The sequence below is a fragment of the Sinocyclocheilus grahami genome, unplaced genomic scaffold, assembly GCF_001515645.1.
Source record: "Sinocyclocheilus grahami isolate Dianchi unplaced genomic scaffold, SAMN03320097.WGS_v1.1 scaffold1209.1, whole genome shotgun sequence".
In the NCBI taxonomy this organism is placed as follows: domain Eukaryota; kingdom Metazoa; phylum Chordata; class Actinopteri; order Cypriniformes; family Cyprinidae; genus Sinocyclocheilus; species Sinocyclocheilus grahami.
Window position 1 is genome coordinate 179,238 of NW_015506388.1, and position 14,509 is coordinate 193,746.

At 38.2% G+C, this 14,509-nt stretch overlaps 1 protein-coding gene across 6 annotated transcripts in view; it reads right to left on the reverse strand.

The window, feature by feature from the left end:
- Positions 1–14,509, reverse strand: part of LOC107568046 (forkhead box protein P1-B-like) — a 48,289-nt gene that overhangs the window by 15,198 nt on the left and 18,582 nt on the right. For 2 of the 6 annotated variants that reach the window (XM_016253889.1, XM_016253888.1), the window contains exons 2-6: positions 13,264–13,415; positions 9,458–9,562; positions 4,570–4,707; positions 2,877–2,966; positions 1,390–1,516 (exon numbers count right to left, since the gene is read on the reverse strand). In XM_016253889.1, coding sequence (XP_016109375.1) covers positions 1,390–1,516; positions 2,877–2,966; positions 4,570–4,707; positions 9,458–9,562; positions 13,264–13,401 — 598 coding nt within the window. In that variant the 5' untranslated portion in view covers positions 13,402–13,415. Of the gene's footprint in view, positions 1–1,389; positions 1,517–2,876; positions 2,967–4,569; positions 4,708–8,486; positions 8,545–9,182; positions 9,279–9,457; positions 9,563–13,263; positions 13,416–14,509 lie in introns of those variants that run through there. The other 4 variants (XM_016253891.1, XM_016253890.1, XM_016253892.1 and 1 more) reach the window with 4 other exon arrangements.

Consider the following 14,509-nt stretch of genomic DNA (forward strand, 5'->3'; position numbering starts at 1 on the left):
GTTTCCCCAGAAATACTTCGCTATTTAATGCATTTTTCCTTACAAATTGTATTATCAGCATAACAATTTGAGTAAATGTGTAAAAGGTATGGCATGAATTTGCCATCCTTCTATAACAATGTGCATTTATGTTAAAATTGTAACATAAATGATCAAGTTTAGTTATTTTTATTTCTTTATTGCAAAACGCTAAAACTGGCACCGTTTTGGAGAGAAATGGGCTCTCATTTGAACCCATATCATGGTGTGTGATGCTGAACTATGAGTTTCTAATGGTGTTTGTATTTGCACTGTTCTAAACATTAATATTTTATGTGCAACAACAGCATATGCTGTCTCAGTGGCCTTACACATGATTTTAAATCTATTTTTTCAAACTTTATGATTTAAATGGGGATGATTGTACTGAGAATAACTTTCATCTTTTCTTCAACCGAATACTGTTTCAATTGCTGTTTTGATGTATTTTAAAGAGTTGGCAGTCAAAATTAAAACTGCTGGATGAAAGATATTCTTCATTCTTTACAACAAACAAGATAAATAAATAGGCTGTAAGATTTTTTTTAAACCATGCTGATTGGTACAGAGGCTCTGTAGATTTGCACTTAACAAGCCTAAACAGACAGTGAATGAGAGAGAGATCGACTGAGCGCGTGCGATTACTTGCGTCTGTCCTCCAGGCCGAGTCATATATTTGTGAAAATATGTTGTCATGTCCAGGGAAAGCGAAATCTCTGTCTTAGCATCGACGCATAGCTGTTCAGCTGAGCCTTCTAAAGTGGCGCTCAAAGTTGGACAAGTACTTTTACTCTACTCACACTACATTTTTTGGAAGGTAATGGTACTTTTACTTGAGTATATTTTTTCAGTACTCTTTCCACCACTGATCACAATAGGCCATCTTAAAAAATAAAAAAAATTGCATTTTGATGGTTTATGTTGTTCAATTAGATATGTTGTCGTTTTATTGTTAATTGGTTTTGTATGTGTTAATTTTACATAAAGGTTCAAATAAATAAATAGGCTGTAAGATTTTTTTTAAACCATGCTGATTGGTACAGAGGCTCTGTAGATTTGCACTTAACAAGCCTAAACAGACAGTGAATGAGAGAGAGATCGACTGAGCGCGTGCGATTACTTGCGTCTGTCCTCCAGGCCGAGTCATATATTTGTGAAAATATGTTGTCATGTCCAAGGAAAGCGTAATCTCTGTTTTAGCATCGATGCATAGCTGGTCAGCTGAGCCTTCTAAAGTGGCGCTCAAAGTTAAAAACAAGACTACAGTGACTTGGTGACCTCCAGTATCCTCAGGATGCATTCTTTAAGGGGGTACAATTCCACTGGTCTTATACTGCTATATCATGTCTTGTGGCAGTGAGGTGTTCTTACCTTGAGGCAGTGTACCAGTGAGAGCCGACGGGACAGACAACAGGCCTTGTCTCTGCAGGTTGAGCAGGTGCTGCTGTTGAACGGAGAGTAACTGCTGCTGTATAGCCATCTGCTGGGCCATCATCTGCTGTTAGAAATACAGAGACAGAAACTTGACACTCACAGTACAGTCACTGCTGATGTCTTCGTTCACTCATAGCATCATTGCACAGCCGGACTTTTTTACTCAAGTGAGTAAAGCTGCAGACACCACAGCCGGTGTCTTCACTTGCTCACTGTACAGACACACAAAGCCAACAAAAGAGAGAAATGTGGCAAGTGAAAAGCTGGCACAGATTGCAATAAACTGATCTGATGGTCCTCTAGGACAGTGTTTCCCAACCTTTTTTTAGTCGCGGCACCCTTTGGAAATTTTAACAAACTCGTGGCACTCTACAAAATTAATTTTGTCACAATATTTGAATTTCTAACTTCGATATGATAATTTGACAAGTGTAGATATTCGGTACAACAGGGAAGAACTGCAGAATATAATGTCATACAGATATTTTTAATATTATTAAAGAATTTTGTCCATCAATGGTGGCAATCAGTAGGCTAATTTCTAATGAAGAGACCAATTTATATGACAGAGTTTAATGTAGGCTTTTATACATATGTAAACATTATTTAATTACCATTATAACTAGCTATCTCACAAATTTTTGCTCACTCAGCGGTTTTTTAATTTTACAGTGGGGTAATTTTGTTGCAGTACCACGAGATAGCCTGATTTCAAACTTTGAATTTAATAAAAAATGACAAGTAAGCAGTCAGTAATAAAATAAGAACAAATAAAGAAATAAATAATGATAGCACAAATAAAAAATAACGACAGGCCTTCGAATTAAATAAATAGATTTTTAATTTTTCAGGTAGGTCTAACAGTAGGGTTAAGATTTAAATTTTTTTTAATTATTATTATTTTTTTTTTTACCAATTATCCAAATAATGTTTAGTCCTAGAAAGCTATTATTATCAGAACACGTGAGCATAACATATAGCGGTTAGCAGATCAATGAATGAGAGGGCAGCGTTACCAGAGTTGCTCATATACCACACCATGTTACAACACAGCAGGGCTATTGCAGACAGAAACAATACTGTACTACATTGATGCTTCCTGTCAGCTCAATTTTTGAGTGGACTTTGCTGTTCCGATGAGCATGAACGGTATACGAGTGGAGCGACTGAGCGGGGCACACACACACAGAGCGGGATAATACGCAGAGCGTCACACCACGTGAAAGTGAATCCTGAGCGGTGAACTAATTTTCGGCAGCCGGAATTTCAGTGCATCTCTAATTATTGGCGACATCAGAAATGGATATTATATAATAGCTGCATTTTTTGAACAGTTTAGCAATTTAAAAATATTTAAAAAATGATTTTTTACACGGCACCCCGGGTGGGAAACACTGCTCTAGGAGGTATTGTGATGCTGTTACCTCTTTACTGGGTTTCCCAGCATGATGTTGCTGCAGGAGCTGCAGGTGGATTTCTTCCTGCTGTTTCTTATAGAACTCCTGAAGCTGTTGCTGAGAAAACATCAACACCGAAAACAAGTCACGTATCAATCCAAGGTATTTTACACACTAGTGAAAGACCGATATCTTGACCAAGTCGATAAATAAGCTGAAATTTGGGCATTCTGAGATCCCCACATCAGCTCATAATGAGGCTGCTTGGATGATGAACAGAAGTGGCAGTCAATTCTGCCATTAGCTTTGTCAATGGATAATGCACATTTTCTCTTTTCAAAAAAGATTGAGTAAATATTTTGTTAAATAACTGCTTGTTAACTTCCACAAATTGTATAAATCTCATTGGCATTGTATTGGCCACCCTGCTCTCTAGGTATCAATATGTGGCACAGCAAAACTCAAACTGGTTGACCACAACTACACTAAGCTTTAATGTGAGACAGTAGTTCCTGAAACTTCTGGAATTACGAAAAAAATCATGGATAATTTAAAAAGGAAGGGGGGGGGGTACAATGCTGTTTCATGCATTCAGAGTTGTTCACACTTTTAAAGAGTTGGATTCTCATGCGAAGCATGGACAAAATTTCAAAAAACAGTTTGGATGTATGACGGAGTATTTCTGTGCTAAAAATCGTACTTCCGGGTTCGTACAAGTTTCGGAGAGTTTTTTTTTCCGATCGTGGCTCTTCATGATGTAGATGAGGGTGGAACTCCTTAAATGGCCATTTCTCCCGGAAGAGCGCGCCCGCGCACACATCGACCAGAGCGAGAGCGAGATCACGCCCATCAACGTGCTTCATTCAGCTGCGCTGCACGGGACTCGCTTGGGAAGAATGGCTCTAAAGAAGTGTGTTTTTGGTTGTAAGGGAAAGATAACTTTGTTCAGCTTCCTAAAGAACCCAGCGTTATGTAAACAGTGGACACAGTTTGTTTTTCCGGAGCAGCAACGCAGTTTCACAAGTGTGTTTGTTGACGAACGTTTTAAAAACAAGACCCAGTTCGACGCTGGATTTGCACATCGTTTGATACTGAAAGATGGAGCGGTCCCAGTGATAAAAGATCCCGGTCATGATTCAGAACTGCAGACGGTAAATGGAACGGCATCAAATGTCTGTTTTGTTGGCAGTCGGAGCTCAAGTGCTCGTCACTCTTTAGCCCCGCCCACGGCACGCCTCCAGGAGCTCGGCTTTTTCCGCAGAGAATCGTAAAGTTGTATCTTTCTTTTATAAATGTGATAAAACTAAAGACTTTTTGGAATGGAACGGCATCAAATGTCTGTTTTGTTGGCAGTCGGAGCTCAAGTGCTCGTCACTCTTTAGCCCCGCCCACGGCACGCCTCCAGGAGCTCGGCTTTTTCCGCAGAGAATCGTAAAGTTGTATCTTTCTTTTATAAATGTGATAAAACTAAAGACTTTTTGGAGATATGAAGGATGCAGTACTACTCTATAGGTACTCAAGATTAACATGAGATTGGGTGAAACTGTGTGTGTTATGTCCTCTTTAATATAGCAACACTCCCAGTTTCTGTTAATATAAAAATATGGGAGGGGGCCTGTAAAAAGGTTGTCTCTTTTAGTAAGCAACTCCACTAAATTATACTTTTTTCGTTGTTGTGGTGCTGCAGATGCAGAACTGCACAGCACTGATGTGTGTGTACCTGCTGTAACATGAGGGCCTGTTGTTGCTGCAGTAACAGTTGGAGCTGCTGGGGGCTCAAGACCTGCTGCTGAAGGATCTGCTGAATCTGCTGAGGGGTGATGGCCTGAGGAGTTATCATCCCCACTGATACAGCCACCTACAGACACACACATACAATCACTTCATTATTTAGCATACAGTAGCTGTTTATTAGGCTTGTCCCAATATCAAAAATGTAGTAGCCGATACCAATACCAGTTAAATTTCATGATTCTCATGATACCATAACCAAATCTAATACGTTTTACTACATTTTAAAATAATAATTAAAATATTATAATATAAAATATAATAATATATTTTATATAATAATAATATAAAATATATATTAACATTTACAAATTAAAAACTTAAAAAGGAATCAAATGTGAAAAACTACTAAAATTATTGCCGAAATCCTGATTATTAGTGATAATATATTAATCACTAATTCAGCACTGTCAGAATTTAACCGAGAAGCAGGTCTATAATAAAAAATAGCTGTGCATTTTCTTCTCGTTCAGCTTAATGTAGTGTTAATACTTGTTTTTAAATGACTTAAAGTTAGTACGTTTATTCAGCCGAGTGCAGAGAATGGTTGCCTATTATTCTTCAATATTTCCGGGAATTCATATTAACACCATAATATACAGCAGCAGGTTGATTAGGCTGCATTTACACTGCAAGCTATAAAGCACACATCCAATACTTTTAACAAACACCCAGTGTTTTATACACCCACACATATTTATATTCACTTAAGACATAACTGACTGTGCTTTCACTAATAACAAGACACACATTTTAATCATACACACAGCCACTGATGCAATATGTACAATATGTCAAGCTTTAGGATGAAGAGACATTTATTAGCCTCTTCAAAATGGTTCAGATTGATTTCATCAAGTTGAACACGACTTGAAACACTTCATCTGCACACCTTGTGATGTAAAAAAGCACATCACAAACTCCCAAGAACAAAGGCCTCTCCAACAAATCCAATTTCAATCCTCTTCCCCAAGGATGGTAAACACTTTGAAGCTAAAAAGAGATACCAGAGTAAGACTATGCCAGACCTCTGTATATTTTATTGTTTAGACATTCAGGGAATAGTTTCCAAGTCCTCTGGGCCTCAACGGTCAACATCAACAAGACCAAGTAAACAAATACACAAACAATTTTGAAACCCACAATGCTTACAGTCCTCAATAAAATCCAAGGACAAACCCCTCAGCCTATGATTGGAAAAACGTATCTTACAAGCATTCATTTCAGTTATCTCAGTTTAATTTGCCCATAAACCAAGGCAAACAACCAGTCAAGATTAAAAAGACAAATACATTTTTCATTTGTTCACAGCAGCTCAAACACTGACATTAAAAATGCTACCAACAAAAACAGACAAACAAAAATGCCCACAACAGAGGCGAGTGTTTTAAATGTAAATGCACTGGATTCACAATGAGTTAGCCCATGCTTCACTTGGCCTCTAGCAATTACCACATCTCAAGCCAAACACACACACACACACACTCTCGCGCTGCTTTTAAGATGTTTACAATAAACATAAACAGAATAATTAAAGTCACATTTACAGATTCATATAAATAATACATACTGGGGTACACAGCAACTGTAAAAACAAAACTGGAGATCACATTTTAATTAAGTCTGTGAAACACAAACAAACACAAATTTCCAGTAAAGAAGTCTGTGTTCAGACTCGTATAAACATACTGCTGGACTGAGATATTGCAACTATGAGAGAACAATAACAGCCGACTGTTGTACTCACAAGATTCCCATACAGTGTGTGTGTGTGTGTGTGTGTGTGTGTGTGCGCGCAGAGGGGCCGCTCATGGCCCAAAATCTTGAAAATCAAAATAGTTCACCAGAAAATGTCAAATTTAGACATTATTTACTTTTATAACCTTCTCATTGATGGAACACAAACAGAGATATCCAGCAGATTGTTGATGCTGTTCTTTTTGTACTTGGCACAGGGGAATGGGAATTGTAAATAATTTAAATGATTTGTGTTCTATAATGACTAAATTCTATTAAATAATGTAGAATTGCATTTATTTCCAAATATTTTATCCTCAAAAGTACTAAAATACCTAGCAGTCTGTTGCCAAATGAGATCATTCACGTCTTATGCACCGATACATACTGTAGTATTTGTATTGCAATACATTGTGGCACAATATATTGTTACACCCCTAGATTACAGACCTTTTAATGCAGCACACAGGTGACAAAACAGAATGCAAAAACTGGTCTTAAAATGATTTCATTACATTTATAAAAGCTAAATATTATTTATGGTAATATATTTTATTAATTATAACTATTTATGTATTTAAAAGGAATGTATCTTTAATTACATGCTGTCATAACAACTAGTCTGATTTTGCCTCATGAAAAACACAAAACCCAGTAGGCCCCAGCATCTCTTGGTTCAGTTAAGAGTCAGACATGACTAAAATGAATAACTTGTGGTTCAGTAAGCGAGTCAGATTAATTCAGTAACTGCTGCAACTGATTCATGGGTGCTTTCCTGGTTGACTGTGTGTGGCATGCAACAAAAAATGTGTTTATTTTTATTGTTGATATTGTAATATTAATTTGATATTAATATTTTGTGGTACTTTGGATTCAGCGGCGGCCCACTGCAAAGTGGTGCAGGAAACGTAGTGCTCTCTCTTCATCAGCAGAAGAATACACTTTTAAGAAGCATTAATGCAGTATGCCATATACTATATTGTAGACATGACCAAACATCACAGGGAAAGAAACAGTACATTTTACAAATTGAGCTTCAGAAGTACTGCAAAATAAATAAATAAATAAATAAATAAAATAAAAAGCCTAACAACAAATTAAACATTTGCTTGTGAACGAGCTCCAAAAAGACAAACTACTATGCCTTCGAGTCTCAACACAGAAATATTTTAAATGTCAAAGCCTGAGAAGAACATAAGCATGCCAGCAAATGAATGTAAATATTCTCTCTCGGGGTGCACAGTAAGCACTGATGAGTGTTGTCTCCATGACAACAGACAAGTCCAAACATTGTTTTGTTGTTGTTGTTGTTATTGTTCTTGCCAGTGTGTCAGAGAACCAACTCCCCATGAGTGAGTACATGTCAACAAGCGATCGCTTCTGAAAACACAAGCCATAAATCAACAAGCTTCAGCAGCCCAAAAACAAATAGAGCCCGTTGTTATTCCCCTTCAATACCTTGAACAATTTTGGTGTGGTTCCCCGCCCAAAGTAAAAATAACATTCTTTCCTGCACTGTGCATCTGGGTAAATATAAATTGCAAAGGCAAAGGGGAAAAAAAACAAGAGGGGGAAAAAAGGCTCAGTTCTGTGAACACAGCCTTTAAAAAGACAAAGAGAAGTAATTCAGGGAATAAAATTACAGTCCAAAGACAGTGAGTCACAGAAATAAGATTCCAGTGACCATTCAAAGCTTTCAGCCTTTTATCAGATCGGACATCATGGACCCTAGTGGTCATTCACTTAGTTAATCACTCCCTCTAAAGATCCAAAACAGTCTGGAACAATTCTGAAACACTTCTACAATGTCAGCAACAAATTCTCTAAATCCTCACCCTCAATTAAGAATACATTTTCAACAAATGAACACACCTAACTGCTTTTTACATTTATGATCTCCAAGTTAAAAATTAAAATGTGAGTGTAAAGAGAATTAAAGCGATTTAGAGATTTCAAAATCAATCGTTGGGGAAAATGCCATAAAAGCTTTATATAAAAGCACAGTGAGGAAACAGAAAATGCGTATTCATTTAATTAACTGCCTGAAAAATGCTCATAAAACTCAAAACAGACATCAAATACCAGAACACAACAAAGCAAGCATTATACCTGTTGCCCTCTCCGGCTAAACTAGCAGAGCTCGTCTCAGTACTCACAGACCTTGATAACTCCATAAGCGGCAGGAACAGAGAGCTGCGCAGAATGTTTGAAGACTAGTGAGAACACAAGTACCCTCCTACTCTTCTTTCAACTACCCAACCCCACTGACCAACCCACCGCCTCCAATAACGCTCTTACTAGGATCCCAAACCTAATGTAACCATCCAGTCACACGGCTCGGGTTAGTAATCCCGCCCCTTGCACTTGCCATAGTAGCATGTTGACTTGAACTACTGACTATCAGAACCCTCATTTCACCACTTGCATGCACATTCACATGTGACGCATGCAAAACGCATTCAATTCATGATGAATAAATAAAGGCAGCTGTGCACTGGGTAGCATACATTATGTCTGTTTGCAGCTAAAGCTCTACAGCTGTCTAATTCTCAACAGGAGTATAGCCTTATCTGTTAACTGACAAGACAGAAAATACTCGTTTTACAATAGGCTACATGCACAATAAAAGAGAACTTGTAATCTTCCATCGTAACAATATGTAATAATAAAACACACCCTGATTGCACCATCTCTTTATGATCTGTTGAAGGCAGCATAAACAAGTCTGTTTGTGTAATAGTGTAAACAACATGGTTCTCTGGAGGTCTATGTATGTGCTGTGGGTGGAGGAGGGTACAGCCCTACCTGCGCGTCTGCCTCCTTTTCTGTGCTCTTGGGGGACTTCTCAGCACTCGGTTGCTGCTGCTGCTGCTGCTGTTGTTGTTGAGCAACTTGTAGCGCCTGAAGATGCCAAAAAAACAATAACAAGTTTCTGAGCTGCTCTGCTCTCCCAGGACTACTCACATTGTTTTCAAGAACACAAAGGCAAAGGCAACATATTTCGTAATCTAGATTGATTGATTTTTTTTTTTGGTTAAACTGTATTAAAGAAAAATGGAAATTCAACAAAAAAATTCTACCTGCGCGTCTGCCTCCTTTTCTGTGCTCTTGGGGGACTTCTCAGCACTCGGTTGCTGCTGCTGCTGCTGCTGTTGCTGCTGTTGTTGTTGAGCAACTTGTAGCGCCTGAAGATGCCAAAAAAACAATAACAAGTTTCTGAGCTGCTCTGCTCTCCCAGGACTACTCACATTGTTTTCAAGAACACAAAGGCAAAGGCAACATATTTCGTAATCTAGATTGATTGATTTTTTTTTTTGGTTAAACTGTATTAAAGAAAAATGGAAATTCAACAAAAAAATTGAAATTCTGTCATCATTTACTGACTCTCGTGTCACTGCAAACCTGTATGACTTTCCTGTGAAAAACAATTGAAGACACTACTATACAATATTTTAGGGTCAGTAAGATTTATTTTTCCCATTTATGCTTTTTCATTAGTACTTAAATTTATGCTTTTGTTGAGAAAGGATACATTAAATTGATTAAAAGTGACAGTGAAGATGTTTAAAAAAAGATTTCAAATAAATGCTGTTCTTTTACATTTTTTATTCAAAGAGTCCTATAAAAAGTATAACCGTTTCCACAAAAATATTAAAAGCAGCACAACTGTTTTCAACACTGATAACAATAAGAAATATTTGCAAATCAGCATATTAAAATAATTTCTGAAGGATCATGTGACACTGAAGACTGGAATAATAATGTTGAAAATTCAGCTTAACATAAGAATAAATTACACTTTAAAATACATTAATATACAAAATAATTATCTTACAGTTACAGTTATATTGTATTTTGATCAAATAAATGCACCTTTGGTGAGATTTTTCAAAATCATTAAAAAAAACAAGCAAACACACATACAGGAAGTTTGGAATGACTAGATGGTGAGTAAATGATGACAGAATTTAGATTTTTAGGTTAACTATCTCTGTAAGATAGGAGTGACGTGACATGTGGCCAAGTGCTCTGCATTTAACCCATCCAAAGCGCACACACACAGCAGTGAACACACACACCGTGAACACACACCCGGAGCAGTGGGCAGCCATTTTTTTTGCTGCGGCGCCCGGGGAGCAGTTGGGGGTTTGGTGCCTTGCTCAAGGGCACCTCAGTCGTGGTATTGAAGGTGGGAGAGAGCGCTGTACATTCACTCACCCCCACCTACAATCCCTACAAAACCTTTGGGTTACGAGTCCGACTCTCTAACCATTAGGCCACTACATATATCCAAGCAAAAGTCTTATTATAGGATCGATTTGATAAAAATTATCACAGCCATATAACGTAGTCTCTTAACAAATCCTCACAGAACAAATAAAGTGATGATTGTGCAACATTTTCATTTAATAACCTGTGAACATCCTGCTATAAGAGTTCCATACTGCCTGTGCATAAAGTGCAGAGGATTCAACCTTTGGCTCTATTCACAGCCACAGTCCCTTGGTGATTGGATCCTATCACACATTCCTCTGAAGACTATCACATTACTATCACAAAAGCATTAGCATAAGTCTTTGCATGAGACATGCATGCTTTTTATTTAAACCAGACCATTATATACCTTCTGAAATGGAAAAAACAGTTGTCAGGAAACAGCCACAAAGTAAACACCCCAGCTGTGCCAAAGCAATGAGAGGTCTCCAAAAGTTGTTGAAAGGACGTCTCTCTCACTCACTGTTGCTTTTGTCTTATTTTCCATTGTGAGGCCCTCCAGATAGAAATCAAGGAAAGAGAAATGCAAATAGTGCAAGCGAACAATATCCACAGCGGTGGGACCATCCTCTCGGATCTGACCTCTTACACCTCTGAAGGGTCACCCATCTGGCCCTGTGGAACTCCCCTTCTCAAAAAGAAGGGTGGAGAGACGAGCAAACGGATATGGGAGATTTTAAAGAAGAATTAATAGAAAAGGGAAAGCAGACAGATCATGACACGGCAAACCTTGGGAGATGAAAACAACATGGGAAAGCATTTACACAAGCGTTTTAGAGCCTTCTCTCAGTGTTTTAATACAGGACGGTGCCCTGAACCCACAGCTGTCTGGCCGATATTCCAGAGGTGACATCACACATCTGGAATCTGAACATGGGGCATCGGGGCAATGTGTGGGTCTTTCTCAACATTAATCTGCAGTACTTAGTCACTGCTGTCACAATATTAGCATGTGCATTCATTTCACACACACATACACAGATAAAAGCATGCATAAAGATTTTTATTGACAACAGGACTATTTCTGAGAGACAGAACTATATCACAGAGCCTCCGATTCACATAAGACATGTCAATGATTTAAATGAAGAAGGGTGTGTCATACAATTGCTCAATTTATTTAATGAGTAACAAGGCTACTGTGTAACAAATGTTGACATACCAATACAAGCTTACTTTGAGAATGCACTTCCTGGAACGCTTTCAACATGTCAGTCTCATGCAAGGCTGGGTACCGGCTCAGATTTCACAATTCGTTTCCGATTAATCTCCAATTTCGATTCAATTCAATATAGATCTCTTTGTGACTTGACTCACCTATATGCTGGGTCTTTCTCAACATTAATCTGCAGTACTTAGTCACTGCTGTCACAATATTAGCATGTGCATTCATTTTACACACACATACACAGATAAAAGCATGCATAAAGATTTTTAATGACAACAGGACTATTTCTGAGAGACAGAACTATATCACAGAGCCTCCGATTCACATAAGACATGTCAATGATTTAAATGAAGAAGGGTGTGTCATACAATTGCTCAATTTATTTAATGAGTAACAAGGCTACTGTGTAACAAATGTTGACATACCAATACAAGCTTACTTTGAGAATGCACTTCCTGGAACGCTTTCAACATGTCAGTCTCATGCAAGGCTGGGTACCGGCTCAGATTTCACAATTCGTTTCCGATTAATCTCCAATTTCGATTCAATTCAATATAGATCTCTTTGTGACTTGACTCACCTATATGACTTCCTTTGAAACATTCATGAAGATGGTTTTAATATTCTCTCATTCCATTGAGCTATGTAAATCAACATTATACCATATTTACCATTACAGCTTTATACAATATTTACCATATTTGATGAGCTGTATGTATGCTCATACTGATCACTGTTTATGTGTGAATAAAAGCCTAAATTAAATCTGTTCATATAAAGTGATTGTGTCTCTACAGAAGACATATATTAAACTGCATGATTCATATGGATGACCTATAAGATGCCCTTTTGATTACACAGACTTTCAATGAAGGAACAAAAAAAATGAGAGAATATTAAAAATATCTTCATTTGCATTACAAAGATGGGTTTGGAATGACATGAGGGTGAGTAAATTATTTTTCATTTTTGGGTGAACTAACATACAAAGTAAGTATAACACAACCGTAGGAGACAACAGTATGTGTACTCTTTAAAACTCTGTTTAGCTGGTTTAGTGGTATGAATTACACACTAAAAGTGGAGGGTCACATGTTCACGCCCCATACAAGTACTACTGCAATATTATTTAACATACTAGGTTTATTATAAAGCAAATCAAGTATCAATTAATTACATTTTATTTTGTAATTTCACTGACTTGATGAACCTGTAACTGTACAGGGCAGCATTTCCCAAAAGCATCATAAGCCTAAGCTGATCGTAGAAACAAATGCCACCAGTGGTCTCTACCACTGGATTACAATCCTTTTGGAAAATGCAGCCCAGAGCTATTAACACTGAACTTTGGCTTTTGAAATTTTAGAAGTCTTGACGTACAAAAGAAACAAAGCAATGATAACAGACTGGCAGCAAATGTATTAAGTTAGTTAAGGTGCTCACCTGTGTTTGAAGGGTCTGGGCTGTGGCTGATGGTGATGAAGATGTTTCTCTGGTTGCTCTCTTCTCACTCTCTGAGCTCTGACCTCCCTGCCCACCTGGACCGCTATTGGTTGTTTGATCGGTCTTGGACTCCTGCATGTCGATATGACAACCTGAAATACAGGAGGGGGAAAATAAGACAGCTGCCAGCAAAACAAATGACTTTTGACATAGAAGCCTTTTCCTTTCTTTCTCCACCCACATAAGCCCACAGACTAGATCGTGACAAAACATGCGCGTCAGCAGAGTTGGCATCACAACACAAACATTTGTGTTTGTCCAGGTCACTAATATGATATGCATTATAAACAAACAATTCTGAGAATAAAGCATTTGATGCCAACAGACATGTTAATGCCAATAACGGACAATCATCTTAGGCAAATCTATATCAATAAATATCTGTTTTGCCCTTGAACAATCAATATCCTTCATCTTCCTCCTTAAAGTTGACAAACATCTGTGTGAAACAGCCTCTCACATCAGTGTGTTTACAAAAAAACTGACACGAACAAAGACAACATCCCTCACAGCCTGATACAATCAGAAAAGAGAAAGGCCAGACTTCACTTTCAGTATCAGAGATGCTGATGCTGGTTTAGTAATTAAAATGTTAATTTGTGTGTTAATTATTGCGATTAATTATGATAACGTAACTAATTGTGCCTCCTGACGTGCACTGAAAATTCCATAAGAGATTGTTCTTGCCAGATCAAGTACCACCATCATGGTTTTACACCTTAAAAACGTGAGGCTCATGGTGTGAGACCCTGAAAAAACAACAAGACATGATGCAGCGGCCAAAGACGTTAGTTTAGGAGTCAAAATTGACCAACAATTAAACCAAAAAATATGAGTTTTTATAAATATAAACCAAACAAAGTAGTTTCGCTTTCACAACGTAACACAGCATCACACACGTTGGCCTAGAGTGAGCAGCGGCGGCCTAGAGTGAGCAGAGGCCGGGGGCTAGAGTGAGGAACGGCCGGAGGGCTAGAGTGAGCAGAGGCGGCGGGCTTGAGAGCGGCACGGCCGGTGGATTCGACGAACGAGCGTCCGGAGGGCTTGCGGCAACCACATGCAACGACCCCGGGCTTGACTCCGCTTCGTCCACGGTGAAAGCTGATCTGGTGATCCACAGTGCAAAGTTGTTGTATTTCCTCAGCAACCAGCACGGATCAGCTCCAGGCATGACGAAGCAGATATC